The 22,262-nt window shown below is 42.7% G+C and overlaps 1 protein-coding gene across 1 annotated transcript in view; it reads right to left on the reverse strand.

Moving 5' to 3' along the window:
* The window catches only part of LOC126326481 (peroxisome biogenesis factor 1-like), a 392,188-nt gene that overhangs the window by 269,945 nt on the left and 99,981 nt on the right, over positions 1-22,262 (reverse strand). Inside the window, exons 5-6 of the mRNA XM_049995644.1 lie at positions 5,381-5,670; positions 5,184-5,302 (exon numbers count right to left, since the gene is read on the reverse strand). Of these exons, the coding sequence (XP_049851601.1) occupies positions 5,184-5,302; positions 5,381-5,670 (409 nt within the window). The remainder of the gene's footprint in view (positions 1-5,183; positions 5,303-5,380; positions 5,671-22,262) is intronic.

Here is a 22,262-nt window from a genome sequence, read left to right on the forward strand (position 1 = left end):
GTCAATAACAAATATTATTCAAAACATTACTCACTCACACAAATAAAAAAGCTTCATCAACTGTGAATAAAACTTATTATGAACAACAGATACATTTTAAATGCGGTTTATTGCCCAATTCTTCGTACAATGGATGCATTTTCTGTTTCTTTGGAATTTGTTTTCAAAACAACTTTTTTTTCCAAACATTACATCAGAAACTTTATTTGATTTTCGAAGACTTGCCTTTGTAATGGTAAAGAAATACATTCTAAACGTGCAAAGAGGATAAGCTATTGGTGTGTGACATCTCCTAAATTCACGTTTATATTGTGACTAAGCCCAGAGGCTGTACAGAGTTTCAGGGAGAGCATAAGGGAACAATTGACAGGAATGGGGGAAAGAAATATAATAGAAGAAGAATGGGTAGCTTTGAGGGATGAAGTAGTGAAGGCAGTGGAAGATCAAGTATGTAAAAAGACGGGGGCTAGTAGAAATCCTTGGATAACAGAAGAAATATTGCATTTAATTGATTAAAGGAGAAAATATAAAAACGCAGTAAATGAAGCAGGCAAAAGGGAATACAAACGTCTCAAAAATGAGATCGACAGGAAGTGCAATATGGCTAAGCAGGGATGGCTAGAGGACAAATGTAAGGATGTAGAGGCTTATCTCACTAGGGGTAAGATAGATACTGCCTACAGGAAAATTAAAGAGACCTTTGGAGACAAGAGAGCCACTTGTATGAACATCAAGAGCTCAGATGGAAACCCAGTTCTAAGCAAAGAAGGGAAAGCAGAAAGGTGGAAGGAGTATATAGAGGGTCTATACAAGGGCAATGTACTTGAGGACAATATTATGGAAATGGAAGAGGATGTAGATGTAGATGAAGATGAAATGGGAGATATGATACTGCGTGAAGAGTTTGACAGAGCACTGAAAGACCTGAGTCGAAACAAGGCCCCAGGAGTACACAACATTCCATTGGAACTACTGATGGCCTTGGGAGAGTCAGTCCTGACAAAACTCTACCACCTGGTGAGCAAGATGTATGAGACAGGCAAAATTCCCTCAGACTTCAAGAAGAATGTAATAATTCCAATCCCAAAGAAAGCAGGTGTTGACAGATGTGAAACTTACTGAACTATCAGTTTAATAAGTCACAGCTGCAAAACATTAACACAAATTCTTTACAGATGAATGGAAAAACTGATAGAAGCCAACCTTGGTGAAGATCAGTTTGGATTCCGCAGAAATGTTGGAACACGTGAGGCAATACTGACCCTACGACTTATCTTAGAAAAAAGATTAAGGAGAAGCAAACCTACATTTCTAGCATTTGTAGACTTAGAGAAAGCTTTTGACAATGTTGACTGGAATACTCTCTTTCAAATCCTGAAGGTGGCAGGGGTAAAATACAGGGAGTGAAAGGCTATTTACAATTTGTACAGAAACCAGATGGCAGTTATAAGGGTTGAGGGGCATGAAAGGGAAGCAGTGGTTGGGAAGGGAGTGAGACAGGGTTGTAGCCCATCCCCGATGTTATTCAATCTGTATATTGAGCAAGCAGTGAAGGAAACAAAAGAAAAATTCAGAGTTGGTATTAAAATCCATGGAGAAGAAATAAAAACTTTGAGGTTCGCCGATGACATTGTAATTCTGTCAGAGGCAGCAAAGGACTTGGGAAGAGCAGTTGAACGGAATGGACAGTGTCATGAAAGGAGGGTATAAGATGAACATCAACAAAAGCAAAACTAAGATAATGGAATGTAGTCAAATTAAGTCGGGTGATGCTGAGGGAATTAGATTAGGAAACAACAGCACTGTGATAATGAAATTAATTTCAGCTCACAACCTTCTTCAGCAAAAATTGGGAGTTCATCAATTCTGCTGCCATTTTTGGAAAATAATTCATTCTAGTTCCATGTTAGCTTCATTTCTCAAATCACATTCTGTATAAAATCTTCTTTTTACATCATATCATCATTTGAAACTCACGACCTGGTTTCTTTGTAACTTCTTTGGCTATTACATGTCAGTAGTTTGTTGTATGCCTCCCTTTGTCATGGATAGAATATAGGTGTTCTACTTGTTTTTAAATTGTGGGTAAGACACTGATTGCTGCAATAACTGCAGTTATTGTAGAAAGGCGGGAAAGTCTTCCAATAGTCTCTTGACACTTCATTGATAAAAAAAATTACCAGGGTGCTGCAATAATGTGTTTCTTTTATGAGCCCAAACCCAGTGTTTCTACTGGAATGATTTTAAAAAAATTGTGAATGTTGGAAAAATTTTGGTCTGTGCATATTTGAGGGCAACTCTAGACAGGGTGATTGACAACACCGTACTGACAGGTGCAGGGAGAGTTGAACAGGGACATGTCAGTAATGTAACTGCTAATTATTTTTAAGTTTCATTTGTTATGCACTGAAGTTAGTAAAGATGTGCTCAACCTGAAGGTGGGCCTGAACACTGCAGTGCTTTACTGTAAGCCATGACAACGTAAGAAGATCCCTAAGGCTTGGAGCATGGTTGCCAGCTTTCAGCATTGAAGATGCGCAAAGCTGCCACATCCACTCCCTTGCAACTGTCAGCAATCAACTTATGCTGACTTAACCATGGGCAATGTCATGTACTCTTGACTTTCTCTGACCTTTGAACTGATTTACACAGCCAGTTGGAGGTGGACGTAAATTTTCAGCATGTGCCCGAAACATGGTACAACTCAATTTGGCATTTTTGTCATTTGTTACAGGTGAAAGATGCAATAAGTAACAGAGAAAATTGTAGGACCAATGGGGGTTCAGCCCCAAACATTTAGTTGTGTAGTCTGGAACTTTACCCAGTGAAGCAGGTTGCTGTACAAACCGTTAATAAGCTATTTGTCAAACAGAAACTGCACTGAGCCAAAGGGAGAAACACTAGCCATAGAATCTACTACAAGAAGTAAACAAAGAAAATATAGTGGCATTCTACATTATTCATTATTTAAGTCACAAATAATTTATTCACAAATAAACTTGTCTGAATGATCCACTTACTCAAATAATGACCCCGAAAGGAATTTATTCAAATAATGCTCATTTCTGCTTACCACAATATGTTATGCTTCCACTCACTGCAGTTCATATTATCAACTTCAACAAGTCTTATGAGTTCATTTGCTCGAGTTACTCATGAAAGCTTGAGGTGTAGCTGAACTTAAGGTTTTTTGGTTAATTGCAAATAAAGTTGACAATTATAGTCTGTTATGCTACTTGATATAAATCCTTTCCAAAACATGTCTCAATATTGGTATGATTTTAGCAGTAGACTGAATGTGAGCGTTGTTTCATGAGCTATTCTTTTATGCAAATTTACAGTTCCACAGCTAAAACAATGTTCTTCAATAATGTCAATATTCAATCATCACTTTAATTTCATTATACATGATCATACTTAGTCACTGTGGTAACATTTGGTGAATCTCATGTATACAACAAACACTTTCTCCACACAAAACATGGAAAATCAACAAATAAAAATAAATTCTAATTGTAAATGCATCCAAACTCTAGCCACGACCATAAGCGCCGCTAAGTTGTGCCAAAGCCATATACAGTCCACATTTCCCTAGCCACGTGATCCTAGTGACAAAAAAATTAGAATTTTTGAGTTTCACAGTGATCAACACATAAATTTTCACGTACAGATTTGTAAGACTGGTGTACGACCAAACTTATTTTACAAAATTATTTAATGCTTTAAAATTCAGCTAAGTTGGATTTTACTATTTTTGATGAATTACAAGCACTAATGTGATTTTGATTTACAGAAAATATTGTTGGCTAGAAATTTAGAAACATATATGTTCACTATTATACTTATGCAATGTGAATCCCTTTATTTATATGAATGAGCACCATATAGCAAATTAGAGTAAATTGCATGAAATTATTAGTTAGTGAGTTAATCAATCAATGCTGCATGTCATTGTGTACAGAAAAATTAATGTAAGAAAAGTATGTACTTAAAGTTCAGAATCTTGCAGTGGTTTTGACCAAATCTGCAATGGAAAAATTGGGCTGCTTATGAACTTCAAGTTTAATTATCATGGAGGACAAACAGTTTTAGGTAATTACTGGTAAATCAAAATTTTTAAGCTTCAAATGGCATAGGTCACCTTCTCAAGTATAAGTGTTAACTTGCAGGTTTTTGGATGTGGTGAACTGTAGTGCTAACTTCAGTTAACTGAAAGTTTTAATTAACAGCACCCTAATGAAAACTAATAACACCAATGGAACCACAACAGCCAAAAAAGTAATCTGAATAATAATTCCACTGAAATTCAGTCTAAATAAGAACTTGTGATTTTTATGTCTCTGTATGCCCATCTTTTTAGAGATGGTTGCGGGACTTGGCTTTTCTACAGAGGATGTCAAATTAAACACCTTTCAGCTGTCTAGTTTCCACCTTATTTTATTTATCAACCAGTTTCAGCGTAATACTATGACAACTTCAAGGCCCTGACTGATGTGTAGGGGGAATCTAACTTACATGTCATGAAAACAGGGGTCAGCAACACTGGCATTAGTACATTTTTGCTATATTGATCACTTCAGCCATCACCGGCCAACTCTGGACTTCTGGATGGACATGAAACATATAGTATTAATTTACATGTTAGTTTAGACGTGGTGTTCATTACAGGTGGCACAAAGCAAACATTGCAAGTGTTACATTAAGAAGTGTCACAAACAGTTTGAGAGAGGGAGGGGAGGAAGGGCACACACACTTGGTGACGCCCCCTATTGTTCTGTGCAGAATGCATCTACTAAATCACCTTCTTATGCGCACACCACTATAGTAATGGTGGGTGCCTCATTTCATGTTCCCAAAGCCTCCCCTCCCCCCTAATTGTATGTTTGTCTAACCTTTCCTTGACATTTTATGATTCTATTTGTCTCTGTTTTAATCTACTCCACTTTCTTCTTAAGAGTACCTACAGTTTTATTCTAACTATGGAGAAATCCTCAAACATCTGGTTATTGTTGGACAATTTCAGGCAAGCCACAGAGAATACTGCTATTTTTCTTGTGTCATATGGCACTGTCCAATCTTTGATAATTGCAGAAAATTATCATCAGCAAATGTGGAATACTACACATTTGTGGAACATGACACCCTGCATAATATGAAACAGTGTAACTGAAATTACTACATACCAACAATAAGTATGTTTTGCAGTATCAGATTTGGCCACATTTCTGGAGGCAATGAACTTCCTAAATGCAATCCAACCTCCAGTGTAGTTAAACCTTCATTTAGTATATCCCTTTGCCACCTGTAGGACAATAGGAGTAATAAGAAGAAAACATCACACCGAAGTAGAAAAGTGATAATTACTATCAGCATTACTTACTCAGCAAAAATTCTATTACTTTTTGACAAAAGTTTACTTTCATCATCTTTTTCAATCTCTGGTGTTCTCTCACAGAATTCAGTAATCTTCACAGCACACTTCTTCATAGATTCTGAGTTTAAGATACAGTACTCCACTTTGTCAGGAATAATTTTTACCAATACAGTCTTCTTTGGCATAATAGCACTTAGAGGAAATAATGTCTCAGAATTTAAAAGAATGCCATGTTTCTTGCTGTACTTCTGTACAAATGTCTGAAATAACTTTGGCGGACTTTCATCGCTTTCTTCCTATAAAGAAATAAAAAGCCACTTGCAACATTTTTGGTTGTATTATTCATAAGTATAATACAAAACTACATGTTCATCTAATTTTTATTATTCCACACACATAGGACACACTAAAAGCAGCACTATAAAAGAATATATGGAGTACCAACAGATCTAACAAGTGCATGGTAATTTGTATAACAGACAAAAGAAAAATTAATGACGATGTAAATAAAACAGAAAGAAACTTCCACATGGGAAAAATATATTAAAAATAAAGATTCCAAGACTTACCAAGCGGGAAAGCGCCGGCAGACAGGCACATGAACAAAACACACAAACACACACACAGAATTACAAGCTTTCGCAACTGGCAGTTGCTTCGTCAGGAAGGAAGGAAGGAGAGGGAAAAATGAAAGGGTGTGGGTTTTAAGGGAGAGGGTAAGGAGTCATTCCAATCCCGGGAGCGGAAAGACTTCCCTTAGGGGAAAAAAAGGACAGGTGTACACTCGCACACACACACACACACACACACACACACACACACACACATATCCATCCGCACATACACAGACACAAGCAGACATATTTAAAGGCGAGTGTACACCTGTCCTTTTTTTCCCCTAAGGGAAGTCTTTCCGCTCCCGGGATTGGAATGACTCCTTACCCTCTCCCTTAAAACCCACACCCTTTCATTTTTCCCTCTCCTTCCTTCCTTCCTGACGAAGCAACTGCCAGTTGCGAAAGCTTGTAATTCTGTGTGTGTGTTTGTGCGTTTTGTTCATGTGCCTGTCTGCCGGCGCTTTCCCGCTTGGTAAGTCTTGGAATCTTTATTTTTAATATATAGACAAAAGAAAAAGATTAACATAAGAAACACATGTCATGAATTATCATTTTGACTACTTACAAATAAACATGTAAATATAAGAACTAACGTCTTTGGAGAACCAATTCTCATCACCAATAACCACATACATTATGCTGTGAATATAATTAATTAAATAAAAGTAATTTATGTCCAGACAGGCTATCTGGTATTTACTTCAAAGAGTCATAGCTCCAAGAATTGTAGCTCCAAGTACTGAATATTTAAAACAAAAAATAATAAATAATATTTTCTCTAGAATGAACTGTTTGTCAAGAGTTGCAGGTGTTTAGATACAGCATGAAACAACAAAATCTTATTGATCTGTCCCACACCATTACACTGTTTCCAACAAATTTTACAAACAACACAACACGCACAAATACACCACTTAAATGCAACATTGTGTGTCAGGTGAAGACATGATAGCAAAATGTCGGATCTAGTACTTATGATTAAACTGTTCTCCAGAAAAAAAGCTTAATCTTAATACTACTGTGCCTTACTACAAATGGCCCTATTGGAGTTTAAGTGCTTGCATCTTCCTCCAACTTTTGAGCTAACTTATCCAGACATTCAATAGGGGAAACTAAAATTTAATGTAGATTCTGACTCTAGGTACAACTCTGCATTTTTCAGATGTACAAAGCAATGCAGAGATGAAAATGTAGTAAGTAAAAAACCCTACGAACAACAGGATTTAACCCTGAACCTTTGGATTTGTAGTCTGAGACTTACCCAATCAGCATCACACTACACCATCTTGACCTACACCATGTAAAATTGGATGAACAATGTTTGCAGAAAGTTGTTTATAATGTGTAAAATTTGGATAACACCAAAATCTCTTAAATAACAACTGTTCAAAATTATGTTTTTTCAGACCACTGAAGATTTTCAGTATAATAGTAGAAAAGTGTGTATGCCAGGTACTTCAAAATCTTTTTATATTAGTCACAGATTTTTGTCACGCAACACAGAAATTCAAACTTGATTATCAAATTGAAGAACCAACACGCCATACAGAAAATGATGGACTTCTATTATTAACTGATATTTTTATGTCTTCATCTAGTGGTGTGAGAACATTTAAGCTATAACTTTCAATTCCTGATTAACAGGACTAGGTCAGTCAACAAATTATTATTAATAGGAACACGATTAAGTTGGCTGGGTACCTGAAAATACAGGGTGAGCAAACCAAGCTGTTCACCTCAAATATTTCTGGAACATAATTCTGTTTTCATCCAGATGAATTGTGAAAAAATCCTTATTAAATGATATTCTTCAATTCTTATTAAATGACATTCTTTGTTATATTGTCACATCTTAACCAGACACTAGTCTGAATCCGAAAACAAGAGCATCAATGAAGTACAGCAATTAGTACTGAAAGCACATTTATTACAAACACCAATGTAAATTCAGAGGAGAGGAGAACAGAACTAGACTCCTGGACAGAGAATGCTGCTATTTATATGAACAGTGACTATTCCAGAATATACAAAGATCACAAACATAAGAACTTTCAAGAACCTTTCAGAAAGGATAAATACTAAATAACAATTAATTGCTGGTTTGGACTGACGAACAGCAGCACACCAGCCAGTGATGCTAACAGTTATGCCACACTGCATGCAGAACCAGCAGCATTGCTCCCTCTCCTGGAAAAAAAGCCACCTGCTATTTCAGAAGTTTGTCAAATGACCTCATCTCACTGAATGGTCTTTGTGTTATAGTGCTCTCGATCTTTCTCATGGACACCAAGAGTCTGTATATGAGTCAGCTGTCTTACTTCTTTGGTCCTGGTGATGAAATTCCACATAATCGTCCTGAGTACCACCTGGTTGAAAAGGAACAGCATGTCCAATGTCATTTCAGTCCCATGACTGTGGCACAGGAAGAAAAGTGTGAATCCTGTAGTGTCCTACTTCACTACGTTACATGTGAATATCACGACAGGCAGTACAGTATTTCGGTCTCTCACTGTTCGAAATCTGTTTACATTGAGAGCACATTTGCCAGCTCTTATTAAGCTGTTCTGTAAGACCATTCATTTGTGAGCGATAGGCACTTGTCACGCTGTGGGTGATGTCACAATGTGAAATTCCCTCTGATACTAGTATCAAGTGGACATCTTTTGCATGATCAGGGATTATCACACGGGATGCTCCGTGCTTCAAAATTACATCCTCTACGATGAAACTGCAATTTCTGGAGCTTCAGCAGTCAGCACAGATTTGATGACAGCATAGCAGGCAAGGTAGTCAGTGCAAACTACTATCCACTGATTCCTGTTTGTCAACTTTAGGAAACTCCCCAAGAGGTCTATTCCAATTTAGTGGCATGGCGCTGCTGCATGTGGAATTGGTACCAGCAGCCCCAGAGGTAACTGCAGCACCTGCTTTCATCACTAGAATTCCTTACAGTGGCTCTCATATGAGTAGTGTCTAAATTATGAGTAGAGACCTGACAAGAGATACATGCATCTCATTGTATCAAGAGTCTTCATGAATCCCAGGTGATCAGATGTTGGGGCATCAAGAAAAAACTTCAGGATATGAAAATCTCTTCGGGTTTTGCTGCCGGATCCTAAAATCAACTTGACTCGATATTTCAGCGATCCAACTGGTCGCCATCTTCAGGAGAATGCTGCTTGCTGATGAGTCCCGCTGAGAACTAACGCCTGGCGGCAAAACGACGTCCTATATAGCCCACCGTGCAGCACACGGCGCGTGCGCCGCCCGTCACAGTTACTGCCCTCCAAGACAGGGAAGGGGCGCCGCCCCTGGTAGAACTTGCGGCAACTATATATCGCACTCATGGTCGCACCGAAGAACGTTCAATTTTAATGCGGGATAGTACCGGATTCCACGTCCTGCTAAGAGGAAACCCATTGTCTCTATTGATTAAATTATCCGCCAACCTAATTTCAATCGCCTCTTTATAAACACTATTCCAAAAACTGGAAATGTTGGCAACTACCACCGTTTCGTCATATTTCATGCCATGTCCCTCATTTAAACAGTGTTCTGCCACTGCCGATTTTTCCGGCTGTTGTAGCCTCGTATGGCGTCGATGTTCCACACACCTGTCATGAACTGTGCGAATCGAACGACCAATGTAAGCTTTCCCACACTGACACGGAATTTTGTATACACCGGGTTTCCTAAGCCCCAGATCATCTTTTACAGAGCCAAGTAGTGCCCTAATCTTAGAAGGCGGTCGGAACACACTTTTGATGTTAAAATTCCTTAAAATTCGTCCAATCTTAAACGATATACCTCCCGCATAGGGAAGAAAGGCCACCGATCCATGTTCCTCTTCATGCACCTCCAGAGATGGTCCAAACTCCATAGCCCGACGAATCTGCTTCTCGGAGTATCCATTATCCTTAAAAACAGCCATCAAATGCGCAAGTTCTTGGGTTAAGCTGTCCGCGTCGGAAATGGCATATGCTCTCCGTACCAAAGTCCTGAGGACGCCACTGCGTTGGTAGGGTGGATGAGAACTCGTAGAATGCAGATACCGATCTGTGTGCGTCGGCTTTCGGTGAACACTGTGTCCCAAAGTACCATCTGGTTTTTTATAAACCATAATGTCTAAAAATGGAAGCATCCCATCACTTTCGACCTCCATGGTAAATTTGACGCGGAGATGAAGACAGTTGAAATGGTCCAAAAATCTATTAAGAGAGTCACGTCCATGCGGCCAAATGAAAAACGTATCATCCACGTATCTCCAGAAGCACGTTGGTTGCAAAGCTGAAGTCTTTAGTGCCATATCCTCGAAGTCCTCCATAAATAAATTGGAGACTATAGGTGATAAAGGACTACCCATAGCCACTCCGTCATTCTGTTCAAAAAAGTTGCCGTTGAATAAAAAATATGTGGATGTCAGCACATGACGACAAAGCTTCACCAACTCTTCATCCAGTTTTTCACTAATCAAATTAAGCGACTCTTCTAGAGGAACTTGCGTAAACAGAGATACCACATCAAAACTCACTAATAGATCTGAAGGACTCAACTTCAAAGATTTCAATCGACTAATAAAATCCACCGAATTGGAAATATGGTGTTCACACTTGCCAACATATGGACGGAGAACAGATGATAAATACTTCGCCAGGTTATAAGTGGGTGCACCCAAATTACTAACAATTGGGTGTAGAGGAACCCCTTCTTTATGAACCTTAGGCAGACCATACAACCTAGGCGGAACGGCAGCACCAGGATGAAGTTCCTTACATAAATCGTCGGACAACGAACTCTTTTTCAACAGTGAAAGTGTCTTGCGTTTAATCCTTTCTGTGGGGTCACTAGATAGTTTTCTGTATGCCGGGTCGTTGAGTAATAAATCCATTTTTAGGACTAATCATCCCGCGTCATTACAACCGTGGCATTCCCCTTGTCAGCTGGTAAAACTACTACTTCATCATCATTCCTAAGGGAACGAGTGGCTGCTCTCTCTGCGGAAGAGATGTTATCCCGCGGTGGCCGAGCCCGACGTAATGTGTGGGACACTTCTTGCCTTATTTCTTCTGCTTGGTCCTCGGGTAGGCTGTGTACTGCTTGTTCTACAGAGCATATGAACTCGGTGACAGGAAGACTCTTGGGAGGCGATTGAAATTAGGTTGGCGGATAATTTAATCAATAGAGACAATGGGTTTCCTCTTAGCAGGACGTGGAATCCGGTACTATTCTGCTTTAAAATTGAACGTTCTTCGGTGCGACCATGAGTGCGATATATAGTTGCCGCAAGTTCTACCAGGGGCGGCGCCCCTTCCCTGTCTTGGAGGGCAGCAACTGTGACGGGCGGCGCACGCGCCGTGTGCTGCACGGTGGGCTATATAGGACGTCGTTTTGCCGCCAGGCGTTAGTTCTCAGCGGGACTCATCAGCAAGCAGCATTCTCCTGAAGATGGCGACCAGTTGGATCGCCGAAATATCGAGTCAAGTTGATTTTAGGATCCGGCAGCAAACCCGAAGAGATTTTCATGACTTATTACGCCGGGAAAGCCTACGAAGTCACAAACTTCAGGATAGTTGGCCATATATGATCTACGATGATGATCAATCATTTCAACCCCCCTGAATCATAGTTCCCCTTCAGAGTGGTTACAAAGAAAAGATTCAAAAATTCCTTGATTTTGAAATTTTATTTGTATTTTAAAGACAGTTAAAGTTTAATTGTTTTCTAACTGTCAGTAACAAAATATGAAACAAAACTCGCAAAAATGGTTCATTTTTAGTACACTGCCATAGTTGGCATTTTATAAGTAATTTAACAATGTTATAAAATGTATACAATTTAAAACAGGTAACACAAAAATAAGACAATGACTTGTCATATGAACTAGAACAAATTAAAATTCTAAATTTGGTAGAACAATTTACTGAAGATTCCTACATTACTCATCAAATGCTTGAATTTTAGCTTAAAGGAAAATACATACAAAAAAATACAACTAACACAGTAAGAATATTTAAGCTACTTGCTTTACAATATTCTCTTAACATTGAAGACAATATTAAATGCTGGCACTGTGGATAATGACTATGTTTACGCATGTCACTATGTGGACAAAATGTGACATACTTGCTTAAACTAACTTCTTTCATTGAACTACACAAACTAGTAAAGACAGTTACAAAAGCAAATTTACCTGTTTAATGACTTGCAATTAAGAGCTAATGGACAGGCCTGTTTGTAAGTACTCATCACCGGGCATCCAATTGTAACAATTTAAACAAAAAAATTCCAAAATGAGCGACAGTATTCTCATAGAATATTTCGAAGCATAAACAAAATTCATGAGCTCATGAAAATTTGAGAGCAAGTCCAGCAGGAGGCAGTGCATAGTAACTTAATACTAAAATTATTTCAATATTATTCAACAACTTTCCCCAGAATTTGGAATGTTAGATGCTACAAACAAGAGCCACTGTGCACAAATACCAATCAAGAGCTACCACAGATGGGGATAATCTACCAGTTGATCCTGTGAGAACCTGAGCGCCTCGAGTAATAAGAATTGGCAGAGTTCGCATAAGATGACCTTGACTGCTGGGAAGGAAAATCTGAACCTGAAATTCTGTCTTCCTGGATACGTGGGACACGAGAAAATGTGTTGTCAAATTCTCTGTACTGTTGGGAGTTGGACATTCTTGATCTACATTCACCAGAGTTCAGAGGATCTCGTTCCACATATCTATCTTCTCTGGACGGCATCTGATCTGACCCTCTCAACCGGGATTCCCGGAAAGGTGACTCATTCAGGTCTCTAAATCTGGAGTCATGGGACGGTGGTTGATACGAGCCTCTGAACCACAGGTTATCTGATTGACCTCTGTCTGGAATCATGATTGTGGAATCGTGAGACTGTGCCTCATCCAAAGCTGCATACTTTGTTTCTTGAGGCAACAGCTCATCTGGAACAATAAGCCTCATCAAAAGGAGCTGGGGAGGATCTGCGACTCCATAACCTGTCTCACGAGGCTGCTGACGTTCTGCAGCAAAGTAGCTGTTTTCCTGGGATCGATCTGTGGTAAATCTAGGCTGCCTACACTGTGCGTGGTCCGACGTGATGCAACTGGCTTCTCGCAAAGAGGACTGTTCTGGCACGGAGAACCCATGCTCACGAGGCCGTTCTGAAACCGGGAATCTAGACTTGCGATTCTGAAGTGTTGTATGCTCTTGTGACGAGAGTCTACCTGAAGCCATAAACTGCACTTCATGAAGGTGGGGAGGTTTGACACCAGCAAAATTCGAACTCATTACACTGTGGCCGTACCCGACTTTCAAATCTGGAAACACGAGGACGAGAATTTGTATGAGAGGGTCCAGATTTCAGAGTCCGAGTCACAGCCCGAAAACCCAAACTGGGTATCAGCGGACGCAGAAAATTGTGAGTCGTGAACTTTGGCCCTAGAGGTTTATGCGGTGTGTAATTCAGCGAGGGCCGTGGCCAATTCTGGAGCTGCAGGTCACTTTGCTTTGCCGCTCCACACTGCTGCTCCTTCCATTTCGACATCGGCACAAATTTAGTTTTACCAAAGCCGAGGAATAATTTATAATTGTGTTTCTTCAGAGGGTCAGAAGATTTGTCGTCTACCCAAACAGCCAGCCTTGCCTTTATGTCTGACTCTGGCACTCTCCTGAGTACTTTCCACTCTGTGGTGGAGATGTCTTTATTTTGCTTCTGAAACAAATCCAGAATCTGCTGGCTGCTTTTCTTCACCATCTCCTTCATCACCCACAGTATGTACCTGGTACCCGTCAACGTGGTTTCTGCCTGTCCGACAGCCAGCCTGGCCCCTAGCCACGGAACAAGTTTGTTCACCTTCTTGTGCAGCCACGATTTTGTCTCTTTGTTGACACAAGTGAACACCAAGCCCCCATTCTCGTACTGTGTCGCAGAAAACTGGTCGAATGGGTTGATGCTCTCCACAAGGGCAGCCTCCACCACCTCAGCCTGTTTCTCCGTCATCTTATTATCTGGAAAACCCTGCAGTACAACAGCCAGCCTCATCGAGCGAAACATTTCCTCCTTTGCTTCCACTTCTTGGCCCGACAAACACGTTCCGTTTTTGTCAACCTCTTCGTCGCCATTAGTTTTTAGTTTTTTAACACCCCCATTTATTTTTTCAGTGTTGTGGACTACTTCCTCCAGTTTCCTTTTATTTGTGAGGGGGACAATTTTATCTGCAAGGTTCGAGCTCTCCTCCTGTGCAGCACTGTCACCCTTTTCCCTGGCTGCTCTTTCAGAGCTGTTTTTGGAAGTATCAGTTACCCCAGCACCAAGTACAGCAGCTGAAGTTCCTCCTGTTGTGAGTTTAGAACTATCTCCCTCTGCAACTGAGCCTTTATCATCTACGAGGACCGGGGTCACCTCACCTAGAGGTCCCCTCGCACCAAGTTCGTGTTCTGTCTGTTCTGACTCCCGGGTCACCTCACAGTGAGGTCCCCCAGAATTCTCGGCATCTGCTGGCTCGGAGCTAATTTCAGATTTTTTCTCTATAATCCCACGAGACGCTGAGGAAAGTGTGGACCACACGGGTAGAGCCCCGCATGCCTGGGCTAGGCTGGATACTCTGGGAGAGCGCCTGGTATTCCAGAGGCCCTGTTCGAGGCACAGCTCTCCTGTGCCACGCACACCTCGGCATGGGTCACACCACAGAAAGAAACGTCCACATGGGAAAAATATATTAAAAATAAAGATTCCAAGACTTACCAAATGCGAAAGTGCCGGTAGGCAGGCACAATAAATAAAACACACACACAAAATTTCTACCTTTCGCAACCGACGGTTGCTTCTTCAGGAAAGAGGGAAGAAGAGGGAAAGACGAAAGGATGTGGGTTTTAAGGAAGAGGGTAAGGAGTCATTCCAATCCCGGGAGCGGAAAGACTTACTTCAGTGGGAAAAAAAGGACAGGTGTACAGTCACGCGCACACACACACATATCCATCCGCACATACACAGACACAAGCAGACATTTGTAAAGGCAAAGAGTTCGGGCAGAGATGTCAACGAGGCGGAAGTGTGGAGGCAAAGATGTTGTTGAAAGACAGGTGAGGTATGAGTGGTGGCAACTTGAAATTAGCGGAGGTTGAGGCCTGGCGGATATCGAGAAGAGAGTATATACTGAAGGGCAAGTTCCCATCTCCGGAGTTCGGATAGGTTGTTGTTGGTAGGAAGTATCCAGATAACTCTGATGGTGTAACACTGTGCCAAGATGTGCTGGCCATGCACCAAGGCATGTTTAGCCACAGGGTGATCCTCATTACCAACAAACACTGTCTGCCTGTGTCCATTCATGCGAATGGACAGTTTGTTGCTGGTCATTCCCACATAGAAAGCGTCACAGTGCAGGCAGGTCAGTTGGTAAATCACGTGGGTGCTTTCACACGTGGCTCTGCCTTTGATCGTGTACACCTTCCAGGTTACAGGACTGGAGTAGGTGGTGGTGGGATGGTGCATAAGACAGGTTTTACACCGGGGGCGGTTACAAGGGTAGGAGCCGGAGGGTAGGAAGGTGGTTTGGGGATTTCATAGGCATGAACCAAGAGGTTACGAAGGTTAGGTGGACGGCGGAAAGACACTCTAGGTGGAGTGGGGAGGATTTCACAAAGGATGGATCTCATCACCTTCAGCCCCACTCCCAGATTCAATCAAACTGCCCTTGTCAAAGATTTACTGTCCTACACTCGTAGTCTCTGCTGGAAATATCACTTTGCCACAAAGAAAAATAATCCTGATCCCACTCCTAATGATCCAACTCCCCAAGACACTATCTAAATTGAACCCTGCCTGGAACAGTTCTGTCCTCCATCACAGCGGGACCCACCTCCTCTTCCTCAAAATCACCCTCTCCAAACCTTCCAGGAATTTCTCACTTCCAGCCTTGCCTCTCAATCTTTCTTGAAAAACCTTAATCCTACTCCCAACATCACCACAGCCGAAGCCCAGGCTATCCGTGATATGAAAGCTGACCGATCCATCATCATTCTTCCGGCTGACAAGGGTTCCACGACCGTGGTACTTGATCGTCGGGAGTATGTGGCTGAGGGACTGCGTCAGCTTTCAGACAACTCTACATGCAAAGTTCGCCAAGGTAATCCCATTCCTGAAGTCCAGGCAGAACTTCAAGGAATCCTCACAACCTTAGGCCCCTACAAAACCTTTCACCTGACTACATCAAACTCCTCACCCCACCGACACCTCGCACTCCTACCTTCTACCTACTTCCTAAAATTCACAAACCCAAACATCCTGGCCGCCTCATTGTAGCTAGTGACCAAGCCCCCACAGAACGTATTTCTGCCTACGAAGATCAACACCTTCAACCCATTACATGCAGTCTCCCATCCTTCATCAAAGACACCAACCACTTTCTCGAACGCCTGGAATCCGTACCCAGTCTGTTACAGATTTATTGATGACATCTTTATGATCTGGACTAACAGTGAAGAACAAATCCTGAATTTCCTCTCCAACCTCAACTCCTTTGATTCCATCAGATTCACCTGGTCCTACTCCAAATCCCATGCCACTTTCCTTGACGTTGACCTCCATCTGTCCAATGGCCAGCTTCACACATTCGTCCACATCAAACCCACCAACAAGCAACAGTACCTCCATTATGACAGCTGCCACCCATTCCATATCAAACGGTCCCTTCCCTACAGCCTAGGCCTTCACGGCAAGTGAATCTGCTCTAGTCCTGAATCCCTGAACCATTATACAAACAACCTGAAAATAGCTTTCACATCCCGCAACTACTCCCCCTCCCCTCCCCCCTCCCACCCCCCCCCCTCCCCGCCCCCAAAACCTGGTACAGAAGCAAATAACCAGAGCCACTGCCTCATCCCTTCAAACCCAGAACCTCTCACAGAAGAACCCCAAAAGTGCCCCACTTGTGACAAGATACTTCCCAGGACTGCATCACACTCTGAATGTGGCTCTCCAGCAGGGATATGACTTCCAAAATCCTGCCCCGAAATGAGATCCATCCTTCATGAAATCCCCCCTGCTCCATCAAGAGTGTCTTTCCGCCGTCCACCTAACCTTCGTAACCTCTTGGTTCATCCCTATGAAATCCCCAGACCACCTTCCCTACCCTCTGGCTCCTACCCTTGCAACTGCCCCCAGTGTAAAACCTATCCTATGCACCCTCCCACCACCACCTACTCCAGTCCTGTAACCCGGAAGATGTACATGATCAAAGGCAGAGCCACATGTGAAAGCACCCAAGTGATTTACCAACTGACCTGCCTACACTGTGATGCTTTCTATGTGGGAATGGCCAGCAACAAACTGTCCATTCGCATGAATGGACACAGGCAGACAGTGTTTGTTGGTAATGAGGATCACCCTGTGGCTAAACATGGCTTGGTGCATGGCCAGCACATCTTGGCACAGTGTTACACCGTCCGAGTTATCTGGATACCTCCCACCAACACCAACCTATCCGAACTCCAGAGATGGGAACTTGCCCTTCAGTATATACTCTCTTCTCGATATCCGCCAGGCCTCAACCTCCGCTATTTTCAAGTTGCCGCTGCTCATAACTCACCTGTCTTTCAACAACAATGGGGAAAAAATAAAGACTATCTTTAACATTTTTACTAATGGTCATGGATTGCTATGCAAAAGAATTAATTCATTAAAAAAATGATCTAAGCATTTGTTAGTCTGTGAATAAATTCTGAGAAGTAGTTGTGCCAAAGGCTGAGAACAAAAAATGTTGATATCTCGTGTAATTTCATCAGCCACAATCCAAAATTGCACTCAAAATAGTGAGCAAACTTATCAATCTTCCTCTTCTGACTTTAGGAAAAGGTACAAGACTTGGCGCAAAATATGAGACTGCTCTAATAAGATTATATAGTAAGGGTGATTGCAGTTTTTCTATTAAAGCTATGATACTCAGTTGTGGCATCTTTTCTAAATTGCAAAATCATAATATCAGTGATTTTTTTTTTTGTTATTCTTTGATAGCTTTTTTAGTACCAGATCCTATTTCTACAGAATCAAATTGTTTTTATCAGTTAAGTCAATACTTGAGAAGGAGACAACACACTTCGGTATATCTGCTTTGCTAAACTTTCGCATTATATTTGGAATAACCATCACTAAAGAGCTGTGCAGAAACAGTGCTGCAGGAGCACTAGTTCAATATTCTTGAATAAATTTTTGTGACTCAGCTGCTAATGACTGAAAGAATTGTAATTTCACTGGCAGAAAAGGATCTGAAGAAGCCCCATTTTCTATTTTGTTGCTGGTACTACTCGGTTCTTTTTTATCTCACTGTAAACCCACCACAGTTTTTTAAAGATTAGAAACAATTTCAAAAGTCAAAACCCAAAAGGGTTCCAAAATTTCTTATGATAAAGATTTGATGCTGTATACTCTGTCGATTGAGTGTGAAGAGTCAGCATGTCTTTAAACACACAATAAAATAATTGAACAGTAATCCAATTAGTGGCTTCAGTTTCACATTTAAATGCACTATGAATGACATGAGTATTGCAGTCACCAATATCAAGTATCATCGGATCATTAATTTATTTAATAGACTGCAGCTCAGAATTCAGACCTCTAAAAAATTTATGGGGGGTAGTAGTAGAGGGGTTTTGGGCGCATGACAGCAAGGTCTTCAGCGCCCGTTCAGTAACTTAGTGAGACGGGTGTCAAGAAAAATCCCAGAACAGGAATATAAAACGGAACAGAAAACATGGGTAAAATCGTTGAAAAACATGTGCTCACCCACACCAAAGCATGGGATGAAGCAGAGCGACAGCAGTAAAACATGGACAACACAGGAAGAAAATGATAGAGGAAGCTAAAACAATGTAGCAGATGGAAGTGGCTGGCTAACCGCAAGGAAAAAAGGGGAGGAGTCAGCCACTCTGCAATACACTAAAACCTCCAGCCTAAAATTTTAGGCCAGAGTCCAGACACATCACAAAAGTTAAAAACCCTAGACACACACGTCTCATCATTAGCTAAAACAGAAGGCAGATCCCCAGCAACTTGTGCTTCTGCCCGTGCATCACGGTATAAAATGCAGTCTGTTAAAAGGTGCCGGACAGAGATGTGCACACCACAAGCATCACAAAACGGTGGATCCTCCCGCCGTAATAAAAAGCTATGTGTGAGAGGACAGTGCCCGATCTGAAGACGTGTGAGGGCCACCTCCTCCCGCCTGAGCAACCGGCAGGAGGAACGCCACAGCCGAGTGGTTGACTTTATCAACCGCAGTTTATTGGCCGTCACCGCCAGCCATTTGTCCTCCCACAACTCCATGCACTTCCTGTGGAGTGCAGCAATGACTGACTGCAAGGGAATAGGACACTGGACCACATCCTGCTCTCTGCAGGCCTCCTTGGCAGCCCGATCGGCCTGTTCATTGCCCCAGATGCCAACATGACCAGGCACACAGCAGAAGGATACTTCTGTATCCCGCCGTTGGAGCAAGTACAGTTGGTCATGTATCAGCTGGACCATCGCCTCAGTTGGGTACAGGTTCTGCAGTGATTGTAGGGCACTAAGAGAATCGGAGCAGAGAAGAAATCGATCGCTCCGAACACGATTCATCTGCTCCAGTGACTTCAGGATCGCGTGGAGCTCCGCTGCGAAAACGCTATATTCAGCAGGGAGGCGAATCCGGGTAACTTGATCAGGGAACACTACAGAACAGCCAAGGAAATTCTCCTGTTTGGAGCCATCAGTGTACATGACAGTGAAACCGTGATGCACATCTAAAATGTTAAAAAACAGACATTGGAATGTAAAATCTGGTGTGCGATCTTTCTTAAAACTATTCAAATCTAGAATAAGCTTGGGTCTCCGGAGGAGCCAAGGTGGGGATCTGCTCCAACCGTGACGCAAAACACGAAGACCAGCCATAGACATCGCAGCGAGGCAATCCTGTGCGCGAATCCCATAAGGCTGCATCGCACGTTGCCAGTCATGAAATAACTGTGCAAAAGAGGATGAGCAATGGCAGGGTATGCAGGGGTGTATGGTGTGGACAAAGTTTTATATGCCTGGTGCACTGTAAGTAGCCGTCGCCGCATAGGAAGTGGCGGTTCACCAGCCTCTGCACAGAGGCTTGGTATGGGGCTAGTTCAGAATGCCCCAGTGGCCAACCGAAGCCCTTCATGGTGTACAACGTCCAACATCTTTAAGTAAGAAGGCCTCGCAGACCCATACACAGTGCACCCATAATCGAGCCGAGATCGCACAAACGCCCTGTAAAACTGGAGCAGACAAGTCTTGTCAGCTCCCCAGGTACTGTGGCTAAGACATACTTAAAGCCTTAAGCGACCGCCGTTTCAGGTCTTTAAGATGAGGTAACCACATGAGCTTCAAGTCAAAAATGATCCCCAGAAACCTCACTGTGTCCTTAAAAGTAAGAATAGTGTCCCTCATCCGCAACTCAGGAAAGGTTAAAAGCATACAAGAACGATTAAAAAGAACACATACAGACTTCTCGGTGGAAAACTTAAAACCACTCTTCCGCGCCCAGTCATACAAACGTCTAATCGTAAGTTGCAACTGACGAGATGTCGTTGCAAGGCTTGAAGAAGAGCAAAACAAAGAGAAATCATCCACAAACAAAGAACACTGGACAGGACTTTTCACTATGGACGTAATGCTATTAATAGCGATGGCAAAGAGAGTCACACTTAAAACGCTACCCTGAGGGACACCGTTCTCCTGCTCAAAGCGATCAGACAGGACATCACCAATTCGGCATCGAAAATATCGTGGCGAGGGGAAAGAATGAATAAAAAGAGGAAGACAACCCCGAAAACCCCATTCATGAAGTTGCTCCAGGATGAGATGCCTCCAAGTGGTATCGTAGGCCTTCTCAATGTCAAAAAATACACCTAGAAGGTGATGACAGCGTAGGAAAGCTTGTTGTATAGCCGCCTCCAGTAGGGCCAGGTTATCGAAGGTGGAACGAAACCTCCTGAACCCACGCTGAAAGCGACTAAGGAGTTGCCGGGATTCTAACATCCAGACAAGGCGGCAGTTGACCATCCGCTCCAAAGTCTTCCCTATGCAACTAGTGAGGGCAACACTACGGTAGCTACTCGGGCTCGAGCGGTCTTTCCCAGGTTTTAAAAAAGGGATTAAAACAGCCTCACGCCACGCGTCAGGAAAGTGACCCGACGCCCAAATTCCATTAAAAAGTGCGAGGAGGATTTCTTTGTTGCGCATTGTGAGGTGCCATAGCATACTGTAACGGACCCTGTCGTGACCAGGGGATGTGTCACGAGCTCCAGACAATGCAGAATCCAGCTCTCACATAGAAAATGGACAGTTGTAAACTTCATGAGAGGTGGACTGGAAGTCCAGACTACATCTCTCAGCAACGGCCCTATAGCGATGGAAACCCAGATCCTGACTGGTTGTTGCAGTAACTGTGGCAAAATACGCTGCCATAGTCTGGGCAATGTTTCGCGGATCCGTGTGGAGAGTGCCGTTATTCATTACAGCAGCTATGGGACACCTCCCTCCTCTGCCAGAAATTCTCCTGATGGTCTCCCACACAATGGAACTTTTGGTGGAACGATTAATGGAGTTCAGGAACTGTTGCCATGACCTCTTCTTGCTCTCATGAATAATGCGGCGACACCTTGCCCTCGCCACCCAAAATACTGCAAGATTCTCAGCAGTCGGCCCAGACTTGTACCGACGCAGAGCCGCACGCCTGGTCCTGATTGCAGAGCGGCAGTCGGCACTCCACCAAGGCACAGGTGGCCTCTTCCGGGGGCCCATGGACTGTGGAATGGATGCTGCAGCGGCGTGGTGGACCGTTTCAGTAATATGATCCACCCACACCTCAACAGTCGCACAGTGTTCGAATTGGGCCAACTGGCTATAAAGTGTCCATTCAGCTCCACTGAGCACCCATCGTGGTGGTCTCCTTTCGGGGCCCACGCCATCTGGCAGGTGAATCCAGATGGGAAAATGATCACTGCCATGCAAGTCAGCGACCACTTCCCAGTGAGCACTGGCGGCAAGAGCTGGAGAGCAAAGCGAGAGATCAATGGCAGAGAATGACCCAGTCGCTGTGCAGAAATGAGTACTCTGTCCTCCATTGAGCAAGTAGGCACAGGATGACAGGAGAAGCCTCTCAATGCTCTGCCCCTGGGGCAGGTAATTGCAGAGCCCCAAAGCACATTGTGGGCACTAAAATCACCACAAATAACGAATGGTTGGGGGAGCTGTG

This window comes from Schistocerca gregaria, chromosome 2 (assembly GCF_023897955.1).
Source record: "Schistocerca gregaria isolate iqSchGreg1 chromosome 2, iqSchGreg1.2, whole genome shotgun sequence".
In the NCBI taxonomy this organism is placed as follows: Eukaryota; Metazoa; Arthropoda; class Insecta; order Orthoptera; family Acrididae; genus Schistocerca; species Schistocerca gregaria.